Genomic DNA, 25,168 nt, shown 5'->3' with positions numbered 1-25,168 from the left:
CACGCTAAAACAACAATGGTGTTGTTATTTGTTGGTTTCAAACAGTGGTGTGAAGCTTGGCGGGTGTCTCACCAAGGTGGTGATGATAGATAGATAGATAGATAGATAGATAACTTTATTGTCCCCGAAGGGAAATTTGTCTTGGACTCCATGAGCTGAGACAAGCTGCCGCCATAGTTAAAATTACAGAAGACGAGGTAAGTTGCACAGTTGCACAACAGAATAACAACAGAGTTGCACATTTGCGCAACAAACGCACAGATAAACAAAAGTTGCATGTATGCACAACAATAAATACAATGCTACCTATACTGCTCATACACACAGCAATAAATACATGAAATGTGCAAATGTAACATATTTGTGGTTTGCAAAAATGTGCAGTTCTTTCTTGGCCATTAGGCTGAGCACAAACTACTGTGCTTCCCAAAATGTCAAACTATTCCTTTAATCAGGGTTTTTACAGTTAAAACAACTAACTCTTGATTTTGCATGCCAACACAGCAATCACTTAATTTCCTTTCCTCTAATCAGCGCTAAGGTCTGTTATCTTTCAACACCGACCCATGTTTGAGGGTCACATTCATAAATCATCCAGTGTAATCAAAGCAGAAGGATATAAGATCCCACTGGGCTGCACTGTCATGGCAGCGACTGGAGATCTAAAGAAATGGAGGTCGTGTAAAAGTTCACTGACAATGTTTTTTTCTACAGAGAAAAACAGTTTATTGTCTCCAAAACTGTGTGTAGAGAATTTGTTTGGTCTTGTAGAAATGGAAAAGGCAGCTGTATGTTACAAAAAGCAGGTTGGACATTTTAGAATCAAGTGTAGTTTTCCTGTAGAAATTGTACTTTTAAATCACCCTAGGCAGTTTCACAATAAGTGGAGCTGTTTGCAGATTCCTCACTTTAGCAACACAACAACTCTGCACATTTCCCCGTGAATGAGACCAAATAAAGACCAGATGTGGAGCGAGCCGTGTGACCAGTATTAGTACCCACAGGAGATGCCATTGTCTCTCACCGGCTAATGAGCATGCCGAGGAATCTCACTGGGGAGCAGGAATCTTGCCAGTAAATCAATGGACGTTTTGTCTTCAAACTAAAAGCGCAGTCAGGTCAGTGCGGTTTATCAGACAGAGATGGACAAAGAACAAATAAACAGTGAGACATCAAGCTGTCTGGTGCTCTTGACAGGCGGTATAAAAACCTAGACAACGGTCAAACTTAAAAACATGAGAGGAAGCCACATAATTGCACAGCGGGCGTAAAGACATATATTTCATTTTGAGTTTATGTTTGGGGTTGTGACGTTGGCGTGGGGCCTGAAGTATCAGGTTGCTGTTATTCTATATGTAGCACACAAAGGAATTTGTTTTTGGAGTTGAACTTAAAAACATCCTGCTCACTTTGACTCCACTTGTTTCAGCAGAAGCTTCACGGGACATCGAGACGTGTACAGTGTGTTATGAAATTCCTGGAATAAACTATCTCACTCCGAAAGCATCTCTCAATACGACACAAGGAAGGTAGAGAGTGGGTTTTATAGCTGCAGTTAAATCATGAGATGTGTTGCAAGCATTGGAAGAAGGTTATCGTCCTGAAATTATTTCCTGTGTATTATGATCATCATCTCAGAGGCAGTAGCATTCATTTAATGGGTGAAAACACTCCACAAGAATGCAGACCTCCTGTCCAGCAGCAGCCCGCTTTGGTTGCGCAAGTTGTGCAAACCCGGAGGAGTTTTTACTTGTGAATCCGCCCCTGTTCGGGGATTAGATGGTGTTGTGAAATTCAAGCTGCTGCACAACAGTCACTTGTTAGACAGATGGAAATACTGTGGATAAAAAGTTTTTTTGTTTTACCCACAGAGGAGTTTGTAATACTTAAATCTTTAAATTACATATTTAAAATGTGCTTGTTTTTGTATCATGTTAGTATTTTTATTTGCACTTCCAACTGTATATTTTATAGTTTTGTTTTAAATTCTTCTCTATATCTGCTTTATGTTGCTCTTATGCTACTTTCAATGGTGATTTTTTAAATTGTAAATAATTTTGTGATTAATTTTACCTTTTAAATATTTTTTCTCTACTCTTTTCTGTATCCTTTATTATGTTTTATATTGTATTGCTATGTAAAGCACTTTGGATTTGGACTTTATATAAACTTGTTTCTCTTATTCTTATTTTTACTTATTTATATGCGAATTTGTTTATTTTATTTTACACTTGCACCTCCAGTTGTTTATGTATGGGCTCATTGCTGCTTGACATATGTGCTCCTATGTTCCTGCTTTTTTTTTTTTTTTTTTAAATCTCATACAAAAGGGTTTCTGATCTATGTAAATTTTCATTCAGTAAATCTTTTAATCTGAAAAGCACTTTGTTCTTAATCTTAAAGAGTGCTTTACAAAAATTCACATCATTATTTAACTGACATTTGCAGCACATTTGCCATTAGTGACGTCCATTTGAAGCAATTTCCATATTCAAGTACTCGCATTAACATTAACTAATATATGAATAGGATGAAAATTGGCCAACAACAGAAAACAAGTGCAATCTGAAATTCATGTATTGAACAAGTGTTTTAATCAGCCTACTTCATAGTTAATCAGCAAACAGCTGAGAGCAACAGCGGAGCAAGCAGGTGCTGAGCAAAGCAAAACCCTGCATGCAGCCCTATAATTAAATGTGATTTTACCCATTTTAAGTGCTAAAAATAAGTTGTGCTCACATGTGGGAGGCTGGGCAGTGATTACTCTGTATATAAATGATTTATTCTTTATTTTCTTTAAATAAATTTGATTAATAAAATCACCTAAACCTGATTTACAACTTGTTTTTTTGTGGTAAACATAGTTTTTATTAATCAGAAATTTTATAAGATGCAAAACTAATGCAAAACTAAATTCATCTCCTCAAGTTATTTCTTAAAAAAAAAAAAAGGCAAATCCAAGTGGAATATATCAGTTAAGTAGGACATTTATCTTCATCAGTATGTATGACAAAGTTAATGTTATGCAGCGGAATTCGTCTCACTGAGCAGCACAAACAGTGAAAGTACAAGCACACGGACAGAAAAACACATCGGTCCCTCACGGGTATTTTCCAAATCTGATTGAACACCGGAAACCATTAGAGCAGCTTCAATGGAAATCAAGCAGAGTCTTTGTCTGTGAAGTGCTTCAGTGAGTGTTATTAATCAGTGACACAGAGAAGGAACATTGCTTATCTCCATTGTCCCGAGAAACCCAGTGTGGATGTTTGTGGGTCTTTAACCTCATTTAAATTTATTTCCTCCCACCAACACCTTTTAATCAAAGTGTTTGTGTTTACATCTGCGGTGTGGCTCCCCAAATAAAACACTCAGCTAGTTGAGTGCTATTTTTATGGGCTATAATTGTAGTGGTTGTGATTTAAGAGTAAAGACATTAAAGGTTACACAAACTTGAAATTATTTATTCACAAAACAAGAGACAATTTCAGGCACTTGTGTAGCAGGACATTTGTTTTTGCTCTGAGACGCCAAGGATCACCATTGTCTGTTTTTCGAGTAGTAACTCTGGCGAAGTTCTGGTGCTGCGAGGGAAAACATCTGATCCCTCCCATTAGCTCAGAGGAAAGGTTTGTGGGATGTGTACTTCGCTGCATCTGCACTTAATTTCGGATCATTCGCACTGACTCTGGTTCGAATCGGTGCTAAAGATTATTTGAAATTGCGGCTTGGCCAGATTTACCTCAGGCTGGGTTTCCTTCAAGGAAAGAAGCCACAGAAAATTGTCCTGTGACGATGATGGCTCTTATTCCGAAGCCGATCTTGATGGCAAACCTTTATTAGTTGACATCTCCTTTCTTTCTCAGCGTCTTCTACTCGCGCTCTAATCTCTCCTTCGATTTCCTCTCCATCCCACACTGTCTCTCCTCTGATCTTCTGCTCTTGGCTCACTACTTTTTTATTTTCCACTCCCTGCTGCCTTCAGTCTCCTTTGTCACTGCTGCTGTCCTGCAGTTTCAGGACGCTCTCCAATCGTTTGGCCCTAATGGGAGGCAACTGCTCGTACATGTCGAAGCCAAACTCTGAGTGCTTTCGTGGCAGACGGAAGAGAAGCAAGTGGTTTTTCAACACCTGGAAATGAGACAAAGAGAATGAGGAGGAGGTGAGAGGAGAAGCAGAGGTGGTGGCTGCCAAGTATGTAGGAAGACTGTGGAGCAGCTCAGACACATGGATTCAGCTGTAACACCAGAACATCATGTGCTGCATTGAGAGTGCATGAAGACTACTACTACTAGAGAGATCAGTGAACAGTGAACAGTGAGCTTATGGCTAGCTATAAGTAATCAATAAATAGCTTAAGTATTGGATAAATGGTTAAAATTCAAAGCTTAAAGCAGAGGTTCTCAAAGTTTTGACAACTGAGTGCTGATGTAGAGCCAGCATATGATTTAGGACGTGGAAGTCAGAGTATTTATGACTGAGCTCATAATGGTGTTAGAGCACGGCATCCACCTCTTTGCAGAGAAGGCCGATCTCTTCATCTATCCGCAGAGGTTTGATGAGTTCATCAGTGTGTCCTGAAACCTCCTTTTCTCCTCAATCACACAGCGTTTGATTCCATGGTGGCTTTTCAATCTCACTTTCACATTAAACTGCAGAGCTGCCCACAAAAATTGCTGGCTTTTACTAAGAGGACAGAGCAACCAGTAGCTTCCCATAATGTTGTCAGCTAATTATAATAACAATTGGAGCCTGTCGGTGGCAAAATCAAAACTTCCAGTGAACTGATGTAAAGCGACAGAGCACATGGAGACTATACTGCAGCCTGCTTTAACTGCTGTTGGCTGCAGCACTCTCTCTCTCTCAACACCTAAAATTATTGTCACCACTGGTCACTTTGACACACAAAAAAGTGAAAATAGAATCCAGGTAAAAAAAAAAAAAAAAAAAAAAATACTGAAAAGAGAGAGACAACTGGTTGCTCTGTGTATACAACCATAGATTGAAACCTTGTGCCGGGTGCTTGTGGAGAGCGGGAAACAACAGGATCGACAGGAAGGCAATCCAGGCAAATCATTATAAGAGCTAACATGTTTCGACCACTGCGGGTCTTGATCACGGCTTTCAGAACATACAACACAGGTATGGCCACACCTATATGCTGGCAGAAGCCAATTGGAGGCTGTCACATGACCCATATAATGGCATGACAGGTGAAACAAATAGACAATAATGAAAAAATAACAAGTTAATGAAGTGACATGAGGTGAGATACCCAGAAAAAATAAATATATATACACCTATCTTTACACACAGAATATGGAAACTTAATCAAAGGGAAGCTTTTTGGATCCATCAGCAGGATGCTTTAAAGTATCCTGGTCTCAATGTGGATGTAGACTTCCGGTCTAGACTACCAGTTCCTTGAAAATCGTGTGGGAACCACATTCACAGAAAATGAATTGACTAACATCCTGTATAAAAGGCATGTCCGGTGATATTCACTAGGTTAATTCAACTCAGGATACCAGCAGAATGTATTGGACCCCCTCTAGACTGCATAGGGCTACGATTAAAGGTGACCCCGGGTGCTGGAAGTGCCCTGACGAAGGTACATTAAACAACGTCCTATGGGACCGCCCTAAAGTACGTGACTTTTGGACATCAGCTCATGATTCCTTCTGAAAATTATTGGCCAGGCAGTCCCCTTTTGTATCCGTCTTTTTCTGTTGGGGGACCCATCAGTCTTAAAAGATACAATTCCCTCTATCTAAACTAAGCACAAAAAGTAAGGAAATTTGTGTTTGGTAGTTGTAACAACGATTCTTGGCAATAAATCTTATACCGTTAGAAAGCCTGTTTATTTCTCTTTCAAATGGTGCCACATTTGTAAGGAACATGCATTTGTGGGATGAGCAGCAGAGCTGAGTATGTGGGTTGAGCCCATGAGAAATTTGCCAAATCTTCTCTGCCAATGCCAAACAGCTTTTTTTTTTTTGCTGTTGCGTAGGCAGCTACATAGACAATGCAGAGTGGCGGACTGAAGTGGAGGGAGAAACATGGGATATGAGGTTTAAATCAGTGGCTGCAGGTCTGTCCTTCCATCAGATTGTTTGTATGAGTGCTTGAAATGTGTAATAGAGGTTATTGCTCGAATGTAGTGTGGGATTTTGTTCCAGATCTTAGTGTTAGTGTGACAAAATGATCTCTGACTGTAATTTATTTTGTGAGGTGGCACAGGAGTGCATGTGAAACTGATCTAGTGATGTGCTGCTGTCTCGTGTTGAGCAAGTAGAGCAGTAAGTGTAGGATTGTTATTGTTAAGTGAAGGGGTTTCAGTGTGAGAGTGCGGTGCAGTGATGAGTCTAAAGGGGGAGGTTACCATGGATATTGTTAGCTCTGTTATCTTGCTATAAGTTCAATGGTTTCCCCTCTGATGAGGGACCATATGGGGAGACAGTAGGATAGAGATAGAGATACTGATTGCAACACCAACACCAACACAAGCTTTTGATTTACGTTTCAATAAACAGAGCAACCAGTCGTCTTTCTTTTCAGTCTTTTTTTTTTTTTTTACCTAGATTTTGCCCGGATTGCCTTCCTGTCAAAAAATACTGAAGTTTCCCTTTGAAGATGGCGAACAGAATATTAACTGGTCCGAGTGTATGTTGCAGATGTGTTGAGTGATACTGAAATTACAGCAAAGCTGAAACTGAGACAACAACCACAGGAAACTAAAATAATAAAACAACACAGACCGTTGGATGTAAAATCAATTACATAAAAAGAATAAAGATGAAAGGATCGCCACATGCATAATTAACACGGAGACATTAAAAACAGAGAATTGCAGAAGATTTAAAAACAAAAGAAAAAAAACCTTAGACGATAAGAAAAACTATCCAGCAGCCCAACAGTGACTTGGATGATGGTGCACAAGATGAGAAACAGACACATTTGTCGAAGAGATTGTAGAAAAAAAACATCATTGGAAAGTTATGTGAGAGGCGAGTGGAAGCGTTGGTACAATCACTAAACACCTTGCAGCATTTAAAGATCAGAGAGAGAGACAAAGAAGTGGTTTACAGAAAGAACTGTACCTCATCTGTCAGGAAGTAGATTTTCCTCAGCATACTGTGTCGAGCTGCTTCAACCTCCTATAAAGAGGACGAAGGGATTAAAGATCAAAGGACTCGTTGATATACGGCACTGACGCACTTTATGTCTCTTTTATGTCTCTCTTAATAAACTCACCAGCATGCATGAGTATTTCTGGGTGCATTGCTCTAAAATAATATGACTGCAAATAGAACTGACTCCGTTCTTTATTCCACTTTGTGTCACTGAATGTGTTTCTTATTGTGGTGTGTTTACCCTGCGGACCTCACAGTTAAATAAAAGTCACATACCATGACTTAAAATCAATATTTAGAAACATGAAAGAGCACAGTTGACTTTGTGAGACCAACTCAGAGGCTTCTTCTTTGACAGTTAATCAACAACACATGAGTTTTGAAGATGCATAAAATCAAGATTTTGCGTCCAGTGAGCTCATATTTGGCGTCGAAATGTGCATAAATCCCCATAAAACCACTGGGCACTTCTCACAAGTCCAATGTCCTATTCAGTGCAGCTGCAGCACCTTCTGGATTTGCTAAATCACTACATATGTTAGTTTGTCTAAGATTTCACTGCGGCTGATTTAAAAAAGCCATGAAGCAAGATCTTACCATGCATACATAATAAGAAAATTCCGACAAGGCGTGGGGATAGACTTCATTAAGAGAAGATGCCACGTAGTGCTGTACCTGAGCCGCAGCGTCCTGAGAGAAGATGAAGGAGTTGACGTGAGACAAGGCGACCACGTATAAAAGAGGACACCAGCGAGGCTTCAGGGTCCCTGTGACCAAAGTGCGGAAGTAGAGACGGAGGAGAGGGAGGGAGTCTTCTGGGGGGGAGGTGAACCGCTCGATAGGGATGGAGAGCTTCAAATGAAGAGACAGAACATGTGTTATGTGATCAAAGAATATTTATGTTCCGAAAGTCACTTGAAAAAGGCACATTAACTCATAAACTAATGATAATAAAAAGCAACATTTGGGCTCCAGTGGTTCAGGTATTCATACCAAACCATCACGACACGGGGGTCACGTTTCGGTGCACGCAGCTCCACGCAGGAGACACAGTATGTAGACTGATGGATGTAACGTGGAACCAAACTCACAAGCATGAGTTCTGCCAGGAGACTTTTAGCCATTGAGACAAATTGTGATGTGTGATATTGGGCTATATAAATAAAGTTGAATAAAAAATTATCCCTTATATTTTCCCTTATCCCTTAGGTTTTTTTCTGCTGTACCAAACTCACAATAAACCATGACTCCTAAACCGCTGAACCGTGACCTCTGAGCACCGTTACACCCCTGAGTAACATCCTCATCCTCACCTGTTCCTGAGTGACCCCCAGTGACCTCAGTATTCCCACGTGTTCTCCAAACACAGCCAGCCTCATGGTGGCGCTGTACCTCCTCTGCAGCGGTAAGAGGACCCAGCAGCCGAAGAGCCGGTCTCCAAAGGACACAGCTTCGTACTGGTTTAAAAGAGCGGTGTACAAGTCCTGGAAGGAGGCAAGGCCTGGAGGGGGGACATCCAGGTCCAAAGAGTCCAGCCTGGACTGCCTGTAAATGGAAGAGTTTGGGTTTAACTCCATTCTCTATGCTCAGTCTAGATTTTGCACCAAAAGAACAAGGTTTTCAAACATTTCAGACCTGGTCAGCAGTCTGAACAGACCCCAGATCAGTTTCTGAACAGGCCTCTCCAGGAACAAGTCACTGGAACACAGGAACACACAGGACAGGCGGGCGAACTTGGCGACAGGAGGGATCACCTGCGACATGACAAAATGAAATGGACTAGTTACAGTAACTAATGTGATGACTGTTGAACAAATGAAACCTCCCTTGACTTGTTTCTGTACCTTTAGTGCTTCCTCTCTCCAGACCTCCAGCAGCAGCAGCCACTGCAGACAGTGGGTGACCGCCTGCAGAGCCCCCTGTGGGAGCTCCTCCACTGCCGAACCTCCACCGTCAGACACCCCTGCATGCTCATACAGGCTGACGAGCGGGAGGTAAGGCCAATCGGAGGGCAAGGTGGGACCAGTGAGCTCTGGGAGGAGATGGGAGCTGATCCAGGGGTTGAGGCCGAGGAGAGCATCCCGGGACATCAGCACGGATGACTCCAGATGGGCCAGTTGAGTGAGGAAGCAGCCTCGTATGGACGGCAGCTGGACGCAGGCTTCCCTCAGGAGGGCGCCGACAGTCTGCAGCGAGGGAGCGGTGTGGTGTGGCGTGTCCTCTTGGAGTTTCAGTTCTCCCAGCTCAACAGCCTCAGGTCCTCCGCTGTGGCCCTCTCTGTGAAGCAAACAAGTAAATATAAACATGCAATAATTACAACATACAATAATTTGCAAAATTAGATTGGAATCATCAACCCAGTTTTTCAAGCATGAAATCATTATCTAAAGGAATGTATTACATGTAAACAAAACAAAGGCTCTTACAGCTGTAGATCGTAACTTTTATGAACAAGAAACTTTTTTCAGATGAAGCTGTCACTATATTCACACAGCACAAAATAAGACAGATAAAATAATCTATAAAAGAAATCATACTCCTCTGCTTACTCTGCCTTATAGTGCCTCTAATGGCCTTACTGCATGTGAACAAAAATAACCAGCCAGAGCTGAAGAGTCTCTAACGCAGCTGTCAGACGAGTCAGACAAGGCTAGGCAGCACTGATGAAATATGAATCCAGATTCTGTTACTTCATAGCCTATTTCTCACCTCAGATGTTTGACGAGACTTAGCATTTTCTCTTGTAACCTGAGAGGCCTTAACAGCCCCAGTAAGCACGCCTGCTGCTTTGATATCCTCGCCAGAAATAAGGCAGATGTAGGCATGACACAAGAAACTCATCTCCTGAGGAAGGACATCTAAAAGATCGGAAAAGTTCACAAGCTGTGACTGACATGATTGACACTATATTAGAGAATCCTCTGCTCTGATTGGTTGTTTTTGGTGCACCACAGTAGATTCTAGTAAAGGCCATTAGAGGAGGAAGGAGGAGGAACATGATTCATTTTAACAGACCATCTCTCTGATGTGCTTCTTTCAGAATAAAGTGAAAGCTGCAGCAAATCTGACACAAAGTTATTCCCATAAAAGTTACCAACTGCAGCATTAAGCTTGGTTGTGTTGGCACTTACTGGTAATCAATCCCAAATTAAACTCTGTAAATTACATGTTTACTCACGATATAAAGTCCTTGCTGAAGATGATGGTGGACAGCAGCTCATGTGCCAGGTACTCACTGCCTGGTAGCAACCATGGCAGCAGAACTAGCGCCACCTGGTGGTACAGTGGTGCATGCTTGGCTACCTCTGGCTCAACAGGAACCTGAGAAGAAACCAAATGCTGGGTTAGGTAACAATTAGGATGTGATATTAAGCTTTAATTTGAGAGTTAGTTTAGGTCTGTAACAGAAACTACCACAACCTGAGAGAGAAGCAGTTGAGAACAGAGGATAATGTTGCTGTCTGAAACTAAGCCTAAAGTGCAAGTGATTTAAGTTGGAGCCTACCAGTCTGTGTGCCAGCCGAAGCAGCAGGTAGAGTAAGTGGTGTTCGTGACGGAGAAGCCAGGCTCTGGTGTGGGACAACTTGGGCGTAGCCTGACTGCAACTTCTCAGGTAACCAATCACAGGTTCTGACAGGAGGAGACCAGTGAACTGCAGAGTGGGAAAGAAAGTCAGACACATGATGCTGGCCTGACGCGATTTCACAGTTGCAGAACATATTTCCCGAGCAGGTGTGAGCTTCCGTGATCTCAATCTTTTGGCGTAAGGTGGTCGTAAAGCACTGTCAACAACCAGTAGGTGTGCTCTCTCCTGCGCCGAACAAAAAGCAGTAACAAGTAGACAGTAAACATGGACGGGATGCAGAGGAGGCATAAGAACATGAGCAAGTCTCATTCTATTAGACTGTGGAAAAGGATAAACTGGTGTTGTATTTAGCGTGTATCTGATCCACCAACCAAAAATTATTTTAGTGACAAATCATTCCTGAAGCATTTCGCCTCTCATTCTCACACTCTCCTCCCACTAAAAAATAGTGCAGCTGACCAATGGAGGCTGGTGGCGAGTTGAAGCCACAAACTCCCAAAAGGTAAAGTCTGTATGCAAATACAGTTTATTTTTATAGATTATACTGATGCCGAAATGAAAAGAATACTGTCAACATATGACGCCTTTTATCTTGTGTGCCCAGAGTTATGTGTTCTTGCTGACAAGTAAGGAATTGTTAAAATGTCGTATTTCTTAAAGGGAGTTTGGTGAGGGAAATAATCTTAAAAAGAATCTAGCTGTAGTCTTGCAAATAGTGACCCTGCATGATCCCAAGTCTTTGCAAAATTTTATAGTGTGAGACTAAAACTCATGCTGTCTCTAGATGTGAGAAGGTGTCAGGCTTCAGTCTTTCAAAAGTATTTTCAAAGTCTTCTAGTACATGACGGGCATTTAAGGGAAATGTTGAGATATAAATGCATGGGATTTTGTGTATGTCACCACAAGATGGCAGCAAAATATACCTTACTGCCTCAGTGACAAGCCACCAGACTGCCAAAAGGCTGCCATTAAAGACTTAACGAAATTACCTTACTAATTAGTTTCTCATCTTTGGCTGAAAGTGTGTTTAGTTTTATAGAGAAAGTATGTAAACTTTACCTTGCAGCTGAGGCCTTTGTGGATGCCTGTGATTGTTTCCAGGAGGAGCCCCAGGCCTGTGATAAGAGGGAAGGGAGAGCTGGGAACAACCAGCCCCGGGCGGTCCCTCCATCCTGGGCAGGCCAAACCAGGCAGGCTGGGAGTCATCTCTGGGCCCTGATGACCAGACTGGACATTGCACACTACTGAGGAAGACCTGGGGAGAAAACATTTAATAATAGTGAAAAAAATAATGTCAACAGGCTCACAGAACGTACTGTTAGATGTGCGATTGATAAAGTTTTTTCTAGAACAAAAATCTACTATCATCTCTTTTTAGTATTTAGAAATTGACTGCAGTTGAAAATATAACAAGGAATAACAACATGAAATACAAAGATTGTTCTCACAGTAACTCAGACTTACTTCAGGTTCTTTATCAGGCCTTGAACAACATGGTGGGACAGCAGAGGGAGGAGGACCTCAGATGTCAGCAGCTCCAGTTCTTGAAGGGTCTCTACAGGCTTGAAACAGTTCTAAGGAAGAGAGTTGTGTTAACTGCCACCAGGACAAATACATTTTTTAACACCAAATATCCATCCCAGTGTTTCCTCTGTATTCATTCTGCAGCTGCATACCGCTGAGAGTCCTTCAATGAGGCAAGTGTCTGTGGTTAGTTCACGTGTAAGCAATAACAGCAGGGTAGTCAAGCGTCTCTAAAATTAAACTGAACTAAACTAAACTAAACTAAACTGATGAAGTCAGCTGAACAGGTGACGTGAAGATAACTCCTGGTTATAGACTGGTTTGGCAGTGAACGACACAGTATCATGTTGATGCATTCTGTGTTTTTATCGGAGCTTGATCAGAGAATATTCAGTTAAAACTGACTAGCAATGCTTTTTTTCCTGTCATTGTTCTCATATTAAAGAAAAGCCAACTTCAGGATTTGCTCCAGATGTCCTTCACCACTGTTTTGGAAGAACTGAAACAGGCAAACCAGCTTTAAAAGTGATGTATTTTCTTACTGAGTAAGTGCTGTGCGGTGTAACATTACTATAGTGAACTAAAAACTAAAACCTGATGTGAGAAACAATTTAATTTCTGGTTTTAAAATAAAAACTAGACTTAGGAAAAAACAAAAACGGACTCATATGTTATTGTGTCCTGACAGGACAATTTAAAATAAAACAAATATATACAGGAAATGTCTTTACAAGTTTGTATCGTAAAACCTATTCTGAACTTCTTTTATTTTGCCCCTGACAAATACACCCATATTATAACAAAACACTAATGCTAAAATTAATTAAACTATACTGAAACTCCACATGTTTAAACAATAAAAACTAACTGACCCTAAATGAACTGAAAACAAAAATTAAAAATGAAATAAAAACTAATCAAAAGCACAAAACTCTCTGGATCTAATTTATGCTGATGTGAAGTGCATTCATGTGGATTTAAAAAAAAATACTGCTAAACCTTAGAAAAGCAGAAAAGTATGCCAACTGTTAAATATTTAAAGAAACTTTTAAGTGTTTAATTTGAGAACAGAATTTAATTTGGCAACAGCCTTGGTAGAATAAGTTGTGTTATCAATTTATTATGTAGTTCCTGGATTCATAGCTCTGTAAAGTACAGAGAGTTCAACCATGTTGATGTGGACCGATTCCCACAGTTATTTCATACTTGTGATTTCACTGTCCTGTTGTTTTTCAGATATTTTCTTGAAAGGTAGCAAAACATTTGTTATAAGAAGTTGGTAACACAGCAGGAAGCAGTACCTGTCTGGAGAGCTGGTGGTAGTAGGCTTCTAGGTAGAGCAGGTAAGCTGGTATCACAGCCAGGCTGCTCTCTGTCTGAACTGGATTATCAAGGTTCTTCACGAAACCCTTCAAATGTCCCAACAAGGACATCTGCAGCCCTGAGACGTGACCCCAAGATACAGGAGGAGGAGGAGGGCACTCTTCTCCCTGAGAGCTGTGGTAAAAACAGAGAGGGTGATGTGTGGATAAAAAAGGATTCAGGTGTGTTGTGTGATGATTTCATAAAACCACTTTGATCCTCATCTGTACCTGACCATGCCAGCCTGCAGCTCCTGGTGACAGCCAGCAGTGTGTGTGACCTGTGTGAGCAGAGAAAGCAGAGCCAGGACCCGTGGGAGCTGCAGAGGCAGCAGAGGATCTGAGGGAGCCAGGACTCTGTGAACGGACTGCAGCGCCTGCGCTAAGCCTGGATATAGGTCTCTGTGGGGACATAATGACAGTGAGAGAAGAGCAGAGCAGAGGATTAGACTGTGTCAGGCTACTGTAGGTACTGTAAGTACAAGACTGTTCTACACTGATTCACTGTCCCGCAGCTCAGTTGGAAAGAAGCACAGATAGACCCGCTTTTTACCACTCCTTTCTGCCCCTGTTGGTCAGCTGTTTTATCTTACACGTATAATTTGCAGGCCTGTCCATAGCCGGCTGCTACAGCCCACAGCCTGTAGGCCTCAGCAGTGATCCTGAGGGCCTCAGTCTGCTCCAGCAGCAGCTCACTGGGCTCAGCACTCAGCAGACAAGGCAGACGCTCTGCCACTCCATGAGAGTTTAACTGGGGAGAGCAGATAAGAAGGTTAGATGGTAATGCTTATACAAGTGGAGTAATTTAGATTTAAATTTAGATAATGCTTAAATGGTACTTATCGTGGGCAGAGGTTACAAACATGCAAATAAATCGGATACAGTAAAGTACTTTATTTTCCACTTGACTCTTTGTGTATTCCATGTTTTGTATTTTCCAGACAAATACATAAATACAAGAATCAAATGTTGTTTAATAGACACAGTTCATCCAGTAAGCCAAGACCTCTCTAAAAACACGCAGTTACTTTAATACATTATCAACCAATTAAACTCTGTTGTTAGATTCCACAGCTGCACTCACCAGTCTGGCACAGGCGTGTCTGCCAGAGGTAGCCAACACTCTCAACAGCTTCATGGCGCTGGCCTGTGGGAGTCCGTAAACAGACTGAGGAGGCGACGAAGATGGCGCTGTCCAGGAAGTGGGGAGGAACTCTGACAACACCGTCTCCATCAAGCGAGGACAGTCGAGCACCTGAGAGTGAAAAACATTTTTACTGAATTTGTCCACAAGAAAATACAGAAGATAATAATTATTGAACAGCAGGTATGGAGGACGAATAGTTAAGAGATTACGTGACTGTTATTGTTGCTACCTGGGTGGCAGATGAGGAGGAGTGCCTGGCGATACGAGTCAGGATCTCCAGGACGTCCTGGACCACTCGAGGAGAAGGTCGGACCACCTCAAGGATGTAACGTAGCCTGGGGAGCAGTTTCATCTTCAGCAGACCCTGAAACACACACAGAGAGCCAACGATAATCACTCATCTACAGAACGTCTTAATTACTGTACATTTACATCACATAGGAAATCTAAAAAAGCAGAGGAAAACAAGTTCACCTTGACAACATCCTGCCTGGCCACATCATGATCGCTCTTCCTCTCTTCTTTCTCCTTAGCTGTCAACTTCATATTTTCAGGCAGCCCTTCATCCTCCTCTTCTTCCTCCTCCTGAGCAGACGGCAGCAGAGGGAAGGAGGCCAGGCCGCGAAACCAGGAGAAGGTGCAGTCCAAACACTCCTGAGAGGGCAAACACATGAGATATGAACGCGAGGAACCAGATAATGGATTACCTCTTCTATATTTTGTGAAAACACATCAACATTACTGTGATGTTCTGCACTCTGCAGAATCACTTCCTAACCAAGCTTCAATGAGTCTTTGCAGATAAAATGATGCAATCACAAGACAAACACGCTGTAACACTTCGAGTTGTCTTACTTCATCCTCGGCACACACAAGAAGGGCTTTAAGTGCATGCACAGCTGTGGACATCACTCCCTCCACACTGTCGTCCAACGCAAAGCGGAGCAGGAAGAGCAGGCCGGCGTCGAGTAGAGTGGACACCACGCTGCCTTGCAGAGCTGACAGGTACTCCCCGGCACGTGCCTACAGGTAAGAAATGCAGCAATATGACTACAGACATGTGACACTGAATATGTTTACATTCACAAAATATTCTGGATTTTCAAATGGAATATGGTGTTTATTCTGAATGTCAGTGTGCATGTAGACGTTTGTTTGCCAACCTTTGAGAGGATGTTGGCCAAAGTGCTGAGCGCCAGACTCCTCTGTTGGATGATCTGACTTCGAGACAGCATGAAGAGCTCCTGCAGGGAGTAACCTGCCCGCTGGAGAGAGAGCCTCAGTGTTAAGAGCAAAATCATTACAAGGAAAAAGACCTGAAGCCTCGTCTGTAAAGCTAAAATAAATTTGGTTTTCAGTCACAGTCACAATGATGCGTCACTTTTAACAGGTTTCATTAAAAGTGGCACAATGTTCTGTCAAAGCTGAAAGGAAAATTTAATTTAAGAGCAGGTTAGGTGTAAAGCTTTCACACTAAAAGCTCTTTACAAATATGCTCTCTGGAGGAAATGTCATCAATGCTTCTTTGTGACTCCACAGTTTTATTAACAAAAACAGATATGAGCAAAACACTGCATTCACATGAATAGGACAGAACATTTAAAAGACTGAACTTGGAGTGAAGAGACACCATTATGACTCGAGATGTTCCGATACCATTTTTTCTTTGGCAACTCTGATACCTGAACTTGTGTATCAGCTGACAGCTTTTGTAAAACATGAACAAATACATGCAGAGAATGGATGCGACAGAAGTTGCCAAATCACTGACATTTCGCTAATGGCTACCACACTATTTACTGGAAATAAATTCTTCTTTGCCCCTCCTAAAAATAGTGGCTACAGTGCAACTTGCTGTGTAGGCTACGGTTTTAAAGCAGCGAAGAAGAACTGGAAAAACTGTTGTTTTAATCCAGGTGTCAAAGTACTTTAAAGTTCATTCATAAATTATGTGGTATTGGATCAGTGCATAGACTTGCATACTCACTGATACTCAATCCAACATTTTAGGCAGCATAGGAGGCATTTCCTAGTCTGGTAGGACAACTCGTAACAACTCTGATAATGACACTTAAAGTTACAGGTAAAATCTGAAGTTCAGAACTTTAAATACATAAGGAAAACATGAAGGATAGACCCGAAGGTGTTGTATACATTTTATCGATTTTAAACATTAAAAGACACAAAAGGAAAACATTCAACTCATTGCCCACTGACCTCGGGCTCCTCTCCGTGATGGTGCAGGCCTAAATGTGTGGGCAGATCCTCAGTGGGTGGAATCAAGGTCCCTGCAAAGTCAAAGCGAGCCTGCATGGCCTATCAGGACACAGAACCACAGACAGTGTTGGCTCACACATCTTTTCAACTCAAGACCACTTTTCACCTGTTACTAAGAACTTATAGACTTTTAAATAAATGAAACTGGTATCTACCGTTATTGTCAGAAACATCTCCTTACCTTCTCCGTTCCTTTCCTTCTGGGTGGAGGCAAGTCTCTCATCCACTCCAGCTTCTCTGGCTCCAGCTTATCCATGTGGACCCACTCCCTCTGAGGCTTCAGCGGGAGATCCTTCTCTGAATTCACACATACACATACACATACACATACACATACACACACACACACACACACACACACACACACACACACACGGGCAAAAAAAGACTAGTAACCATGTGTGACTGCTGGTATTTATTGTTTTGACTATCCACAAATAAAGTGACAACTGCAGCATGTGCCACCGCTGTAAACACCAACTGCACTAACAAAATAATCCACAAAAACAGCAAATGTGCTTCCTTCCGAGCTCTTTGATGTCTTGATGACATAGTGCAGCCACATGGACACGCTTTCAGTAGGGCTACAGATGTTTCTATTTTACAGTAAAAAAGGAAAGTCTTTTGAACAGAGTCATATTTTTAGTATTACACAAACTTACTTTTACACATATCAGCAGAGTCGACCATCATGAGAATACCAAACTTTTTAAAGTGCTGCTGTTGGTTGAAAACTGCGTTCAAACATAAATACGCATGTTTAAAATAAGCCCTGCTTCCACAGAGCAGTACAGTACGGTTCAGTTCAGTTCAGTTCGGTACGCTTCTTGTCTGTTTCCACTGTGAAAAGTTGTTCATGGTACCAATGGAACAGTTCTGTACCATCCCCATTTTTGGTCCCCCCTCTGTTGTTGCAGACCTCCCTCTGTGTCACCGGTGAAATGCCAGGACATACAGTGAGTACTGGACGGACCAGTGAGTGCCTTCCCAGCTAACTTTACTTGCTCGTTAGATATTCCCACCAGGACAGGGACTTGCAGCACATGTCAACAGACAGGCACATACAGATTCTTCACTAAACATTAAGGCCACGCCCCTTTTGGGGGGATAGAAAACTTAAGATACAATTTGACGTGTTTAATTTTGACACATCTGTATGCATTTATTTCTTGTTTTAACAACACATGTCATAACTGTTTTGTGACCTTGCCTGACTGTGAACATTCGTGATTACTTAATTAATCAAGGTTGATCATTGTCACTGTCCTTTAGTCTCCCCCGTCTAAGTGGACCAATGACCCAACAGAGTGGCTGAATACTTTTTTTTGACTGACAGTGAATATTCTCGTATCTTATGTGCCTTAAAAAAATCAGTGTGAAAGTCTCGGTTCACATACTAGACAACAGCTTCGGCATTTCTCTCCATATGTGACAGCACGTTACTTATCCCCCTAAGGAGGCACGGCTTTGGTGATGACGCGATGCCAGTCTGGTCAGTGTGTATCACGTGATACTAATGACGGTAGTAACATCATTTAACATTTAATGGTAACACGGCAGAGCACTAGATTTTAAATTAGAGGATTGTATTTTGCGCAACATGTTCTGGGATTTTTATAAACATAATTTAAACAATAGCCAAAGAAAAACATGTTCAAAAGTTTTTCAAAACATTGTTAATTTCAAACAATTTCCATGCCTGGAAAACACTTTATCTTATTTCATAACTTCTCCAGGAATTTCATGACCTTGGGAACACTTCATATCATACTATAACCATCTGCACAGCTTGTGCTTCTCTCAATGATTGAAAGAATAAAACACGTATAACAGTGACTGGGAGAGGTGGGCTGTAATGTGACAAATATATATATCTTGCAACAATATAATAAACGATTCTCAGTCGCCCTGCTGCCCACGGCTATGATATAAGTTTTTTGCGAGGACCTGAGGCAACGTCTGGTTATTTCTTTTCAACCTACAACAAGGATACATAGTTTTTTCTAAAAAGGAAGGTAGAGGAGGCAATAAATAATCTTTGGCCAGGAAAACAGGAGGGCAAAAACAGCTCTACTAACACTTTTTTGTGCAAAATAGACAATGGTATAAATGATGCTCAGGATCTTTTTCCATAGGATCCATTAGCAACTCTTTCATCATGACTGGGAGTATTCTTTGAATGATCTGCAGTAACTTAATTGCATAGAGTGGCTACTTCTGGCTCAGCCTGGCTTTTCTGCTAATCACACAAAGTGATATCAATGATCAGCTTTATGTCGGGATTTCAGCCATGCAGCAGAAGCATCGCACATTAGTTACACAATTAGAGAATGGATGCTTCAGAGAAAGGGCAGAGCAGAGAGAGTGAAGGGGAGACAACCAGGTGGGTGACATAAATCAGGAGGGAGATGAGGGCAGAGACAGCTGGCACAAAGTCAGATGTGACGTCTCCTTGAGGTGGTGCATTTAAGGCTTCTCCCTCAAAATATACCACTAAACGAAAAATTTGACAGTCTCAGCAACAAGGGTATGATTTACGACGACGGAAGAAGTATTCAGATCCTTTACTGAGGTAAAAGTACGAATACCACAATTTACTTAAAGTATAAAGTGTGCAGTAAAATGTTCCCTGTCACTGTTTTACTTTTATATTTTAGTTTTTAGATTAATATGCTGCACTAATGTGTATGTTGCAATTTACTGCTGTAGATGTTTAAGGTGTGCTAAATTTTACTCCTTTATACACTGTTGGGTAGTTTAATCTACAGCAATGCATCATGTTCTATAAGATCATCATAAGTTTGCAGAATCACTTCTGTGTGAGAACCACTTATTTCTAAAAAGTCAACTTTTCATGGTGTCCGAAAAACAGATCTGTATTGATGCATTTTCCTGCTGATCCAAGAGGTTTTTAAAGAGTTTGTTAAGCTCAAGAAGTAGGAGAATCTCCTCTAAACATGAAGAAACACTTTATCCCTCAGTTGATCAGAAACCTTCAAATTAAACATTACCAAATTTGGAAATCCGTTGATTTACTGAACAGTTGCGGACCCAGGCTTTAAGGTATTACCAAAAGCCAAGTAGTATCTAAACCTGATCCTGGACTGTCCCGACTCCCTGCCAGATCAGCAAACTTTTTGTTGCTGCTGCCTCTGGAGCCACTCTCCTCCCAGGGAATCGAACATCAGCACAATTAGCATTAGCTTACATAGCAGCAGCTGTTCAACAGTCCCAACAAATTCACACCGACACCAAAATGACTAATCTCTGTTCTTAAACCTGTTAATAATCCTAATGTAACGTTAGCCGAATGATGCTAACAGTTAGCCCTGTCACTGTGTGTGCGAGTTGACTCTCTTAACTGTCCCCTGCACTGAGCTCACACTGCCGCAGATATAGCTACAACCCATACAGTCTGCAGCGAGGTGAAGTCGAGCACAACATATTTGACAGAGCTGGCAGTTCAGTGTGCCGAGATGCCATCAAAACAATTAAAAATATGGCTATACTACACGCCACTTCATCACAAAGTAATTTGAAAAATATTCTATAGCATAGTCATCCACATAACTTTATAGCTGTTGATTTATTTATATCACCAGCAGCAGCAGAGACCACACAACTGACAAGTTAGACATGATAAAAAGGGTCTATTGAATGCATCATACCCGTCACAGCAGGTGGTGGTGGCGGTGGTGGCAGTTCCTCCTCTTTCTCCTCCTCCTCCTCCTCCTCTCCTTCCATCTCCACTTCTTGGGGTTTCTGAGACAGTACAGCAGCACCGGAGGAGTCTGACTCTCTGCTCACGGTTTCAAGAAGAAAATTGTCCTTGCTGCTTTTGCCCTGGGGTTGTTTGCATGGGGAGGCGGAGGATGGGACGCTGTGGGCTTTCCGAGACCTAACAAACTCCACCAGTCTAGGATCTGGGAGGCAGAAATAATCGTGTTATCCGCAGTGGTACCGACAAAATGAAAAATAAAAAAGTTTAGATGTACTTAACTAGCTAGGATACAAACTCAACACATATCATGTCTTCACCTCAACATTTATCTTAATTAACTATCATGTGGACAACAACACTGCTTACCAAGCTGTAATAAGAGTTTTTTCTGCTCCTCAAGTATCTCAGATGGAGACATGGCCTGGAGCTTTGCCTGGTTCTCCCTGTGGATCCTCATGGTCTCTCCTGAGCTATCTGGACACTCAAGTCCCTCACCAGACAGCAGGCAGGGACCTGAGACTGCAGTCCGCTCTGGTGAGTGGAGAGGAGCAAGGAGACAAGGAGAAAGTGGAGACAAAAATAATGTAAAGAGGAGGTTTAAACCAATCAGCATATTCTTTAAGACTTGACTATGAATTACATTTACTCACCATCATGTGCGGCACTGCGCTCATCTGTATCCATGCTGGTCTCTGGAGGCAGGTTCTGCTCCCTGTGTTCAGGCGCACAATGTAAAGGTGTCTTTCCCTCCTTCAGTCTCTGAGCTGCGATCTGACGTGCAAAGATACTCTTCTTTCCCCCAGCTGAAGACAGCGGCACCTGGTTGTGAGCATGAATACATTTAAAAAATCCATTTTTAAGTAATACATAATTCTGTATATACAGAGAAGCAATTTTTCTTCATTGCTGATGGCCAGAGTTGTTGCCACTTTTATAACTAAAGGGTTTAAACACTTTAAGCCACAATTAAAGGTTTACTATGCATGATTTTCCTAAAAAACTGCATAGACTAGAGTTTGGTCAGTTTCCAGTTTTGTTGGTCCTGTGCGGTGTTGGAGCTTAAAACAATTTAATTTTATGCCAACTGGCTGAACTGGCATTTGTGATAATGACATGTTCTGGCAAATTATAAAGTAATCTGCATCAGCAACTTGTGGTGCGCACTGCTAACACTTATGTGATCTGAGTTCAAGACGTAACAGGAGTGCATATTTAATGTACTCAGTGTGGACAAAGAGCTCCAATTGTATTCGATGCTACGCGATAGTCAGATGTTAGTTTTCTGTTGGGACACAGCGTCATTGTGTTCCACTTGGGAGCGGCTGCTGAGTAAAGTGGGACACCTGGTAAAATTCAGTGTACCAATCTGACCCGGTGTTTGGCTTATTATCAAACCGGTTTGAACTTTCACACTGGCCCAACCCTAGTACAGACTCATACACTTATAACCCACTGGAATTTTGTGGGGGTGTATTTATCTATAGAGACTCTGCCCTCTGCCTGTATTTTTTTATCCTCTTCTTAGTTTGCTGTGTTCAGGACGTTCCTGGGCACAGCAGACAGGTGAGGTTGTAACTTTAAATAAAAGGTAGCGACCAGTTGCCAGATCATAAGTAGCACACATATCCAAAAGGAAACTTCAAAATTGTGAACACAGCATGGAAAAAAAAACAAATAAAATTAACAAGACTGAATTTGGGGTTAGTTTCACTTTCACTTTCGCTGGTAATGCTGTTCATAAACAGTAATAATAATTCCAAAATAGTATACTTTTAATGAGAACGGGCATTAAAGTCTTTTTACCTGACTGCTGGTCTCTGATCGGTGCAATACTTTGGGGAAAGCCATTCCTGTAAATGCTGGTAGAGATACTGGGGTGGAGCTGGTGTCTCTCTCCTTAAAACAAAGAATAATGTTACAGATGCATTGATGGAATAATAAAAAAAAACTGTGTATTGGGTCAAGCTCAAAATGATATGACATTGACACTAGGTGCATGTATACTTTAATTAGCTCACAATCACTGATTCACACTTTACATTTCCATTCTTTTGCAGCAGGTACTTACAACAATCCTGGAGAGGACAGCACTGATGTGAGTGTCGTGTCTGTCCAGCGTCTCCCCAGCATCCTCATCCTCGAAAGTGACACGACTGGCTTTAAAGCGAGACTTCTTGGGAGGGGCTGGCGTAAGAGACGGGAGTTGGTCTGGAAGATCTAGAGGAAACATAAAACATTAGGTGTTAAATAATCTTATATACAGTCCAATGTTAGACATCTTTAATTGTGTAACCCATGCATTTTAAGTATCATCTTAGCCTTGTGTCGAGGCTTTTTCAATAAGAAACAAAAACATATCCCTTACCTTCTATGGTGACAACATCTCTCTGTCTTTCTTCATCCTCCCCGTTATGTTCCCCTCCTTCTCCTCCAGCCTCGCCTCTCCTCTTGTCAGGTCGGCGGACCACATTGGCAGCAGACGGGGCACCGGAGGTCAGAAACCTCTCCTGCTCTCTCAGGAGGTCTGCCTCAGAGTCAGTTGGCTTGGGACGCCGCAACATCCCTCTGAGGGGACACAAAAGAGGATGTTAAATATATTCCCACTGTTGTGTCTAATTCTAATTCCCCTATCCATTTGTATCCCTCCATACTTCTACCTGAACCCAGCTACTCCATGGAGAAAATTACTTTGACACAGCAGGGTCCCTACAGCTGAAGGCAAGTTAGATTAAGACTTTCTTTGATGCCAATCAGAATGAAAGACCAATTTAATAATAACCAAAATAGAACATTTCAATATCACTTATGGCCTTATTTTCACTACCATTTAAGACTTTTTAAGGATCTGCAGGAACCCTGCACAGGACTACAGAGTGCTGGAAGGATGATATTTTTCTGTAGGCCAACATGGAATTTAGCATTGCCCTGGTTCTCCCATCAAAAAGCCTACAGAATTCTTCTGTTGGATTACTGCAGAAATTAAACCCTGTGGCAAACAAAAGTTTACGTACAATACCTAGAGACATTGAGTTCACAAAGGAACACCACTTTTATGATTTTTAAAACCTAAATGCAATCACCGGAAGTAAAAAGCCAACATTTGGCTATAAATAAACTACACCACGGTCGCATGACTTAATATCCCTACCACAACAAGATTGTAAAGCCATGTTGGGCGTGATGATAAAAGAATTTCTGTAGCCTGTTACAACAATACTTGAATTGTATAGGCCAGAAATGATATTCAACAACATCATGGCACAGAAATATGTAGAAATATAGGCTTTAGAGGCTAATCAAAATGCATTGTATTATCGCAGATTACCCTATACGTTGCGCACTGTAGTGCCAAATATATAGGCTAGAAAAGTGGCAGAAAAAAAACAAAAGAAGTTCTGATGTAATTAATAGGCCTACCCAATTTATTTAGTCATACCTCAGTCCTTATTACCATGGCCCGAGGAACATCTCTGTATCTGAGTGTCTTCAGTCTGTATGTTTTACAGAAATGTATTTTGTTCACTCATGAAACAACCCTATACATGAGATTTATAATTAAACGGTGAACTCATCACAGCACATATGACTGAAGTCTGCCAGGGCTCAGTCCGTAAGTCCAAAGGGTGGACATTTGGATGCAGCCAATTTATTTATTTAACCTATACTGAACCTGAAAAACCTTTCGATGCCAAGACAGGCAGCAACATAGGTTACAAAAAGACAACATAGAACACAAACACGAATTAAATGGTGCAGCCAATGATTCAAGGGGCCCAAGGTTGCTGGGTGCCCACAAATATAACTGTTACGCCCCTGTTGACAGATAAAGGATGGCATTTTAACTGATTTGAAACTCATTCAAGCTGTCATCTGGTTCATTACACCGTGTTTAAGCTGATAGCTGGATCCGTCAGATTGAAGAGCATCGTAAATTAAAACACAAATACCATGAATTGAACATTATCTCACCTGCTTTCGAGTACAGTCTGAACTTTGGTTAGCTTGGCTGAAAAACGGCAAACTAACGTTGTCAAAGAATGTAAAATAAGCACAGAAAGCGACCAGCTTTAACTAATTAGTCACATTAACTATATATTTCTAAACGTTAGCTAACTAGCTACATATTCCTTCTTCGTTTTCACGTGCAGTTCAGTTTACATCCGACACGCACCGGGCATGAACGTAACGTAGCGTTACCTTTAACCTAGCATTATTTTAAAATGTCAAACCTCACTCAGCTGAGGCTTAAAATAATTCAACACAACACCAAATAGTATCACTACAACGAGACTAACGTTGCTGTTTTAAAATGATTAATATTAGTGTTAGCTACCTTCAGTTAGTGCTGGGTCCGTGACACACAACTCTCAGTGCACCACACGGAAGGGTTTTAATGTGACACCAAACTCCACCTTCAAA

The 25,168-nt window shown here is 41.5% G+C and overlaps 1 protein-coding gene across 2 annotated transcripts; it reads right to left on the bottom strand.

Annotated features, from left to right (window-relative positions):
• Positions 1-3,450: 3,450 nt before the first annotated feature.
• On the bottom strand, positions 3,451-25,149 carry rpap1 (RNA polymerase II associated protein 1). Of its 2 annotated transcripts, none has more exons than XM_049596505.1 (27): positions 25,083-25,149; positions 23,115-23,314; positions 22,818-22,966; positions 22,553-22,645; positions 21,400-21,568; positions 21,116-21,280; positions 20,697-20,951; positions 17,210-17,325; positions 16,969-17,067; positions 15,915-16,016; positions 15,607-15,774; positions 15,226-15,405; positions 14,981-15,115; positions 14,689-14,859; positions 14,198-14,355; positions 13,836-14,006; positions 13,545-13,740; positions 12,184-12,293; positions 11,779-11,974; positions 10,639-10,785; positions 10,312-10,454; positions 8,978-9,410; positions 8,769-8,887; positions 8,447-8,678; positions 7,809-7,985; positions 7,101-7,157; positions 3,451-4,131 (listed from the first exon to the last, which is right to left on the bottom strand). In XM_049596505.1, exons 2-27 carry the CDS (start codon positions 23,308-23,310, stop codon positions 3,982-3,984), a joined length of 4,287 nt encoding a protein of 1,428 aa, XP_049452462.1. In that variant the 5' UTR covers positions 23,311-23,314; positions 25,083-25,149; the 3' UTR covers positions 3,451-3,981. The 2 variants fall into 2 exon arrangements, with proteins under 2 accessions (XP_049452462.1, XP_049452461.1); XM_049596504.1 differs by lacking the exon at positions 25,083-25,149 and adding an exon at positions 24,719-25,045.
• Between the last annotated feature and the right edge of the window lie 19 nt (positions 25,150-25,168).

This window comes from Epinephelus fuscoguttatus, linkage group LG14, assembly GCF_011397635.1.
Source record: "Epinephelus fuscoguttatus linkage group LG14, E.fuscoguttatus.final_Chr_v1".
Lineage (NCBI taxonomy): Eukaryota > Metazoa > Chordata > Actinopteri > Perciformes > Serranidae > Epinephelus > Epinephelus fuscoguttatus.
This window is presented reverse-complemented; position numbering and strand designations above follow the sequence as displayed.

Bases quoted from the DNA above. Each gene is read 5' to 3' on its own strand.
- rpap1 (XM_049596505.1), bottom strand. From the start codon at position 23,310: ATGTTGCGGCGTCCCAAGCCAACTGACTCTGAGGCAGACCTCCTGAGA. The intron at 20,952-21,115 runs GTAAGCAGTGTT...TCTGCCTCCCAG, and splicing joins AAAACTCTTATTACAGCTTG to ATCCTAGACTGGTGGAGTTT. The intron at 16,017-16,968 runs GTCAGTGGGCAA...CTCTCTCTCCAG, and splicing joins ATCACGGAGAGGAGCCCGAG to CGGGCAGGTTACTCCCTGCA.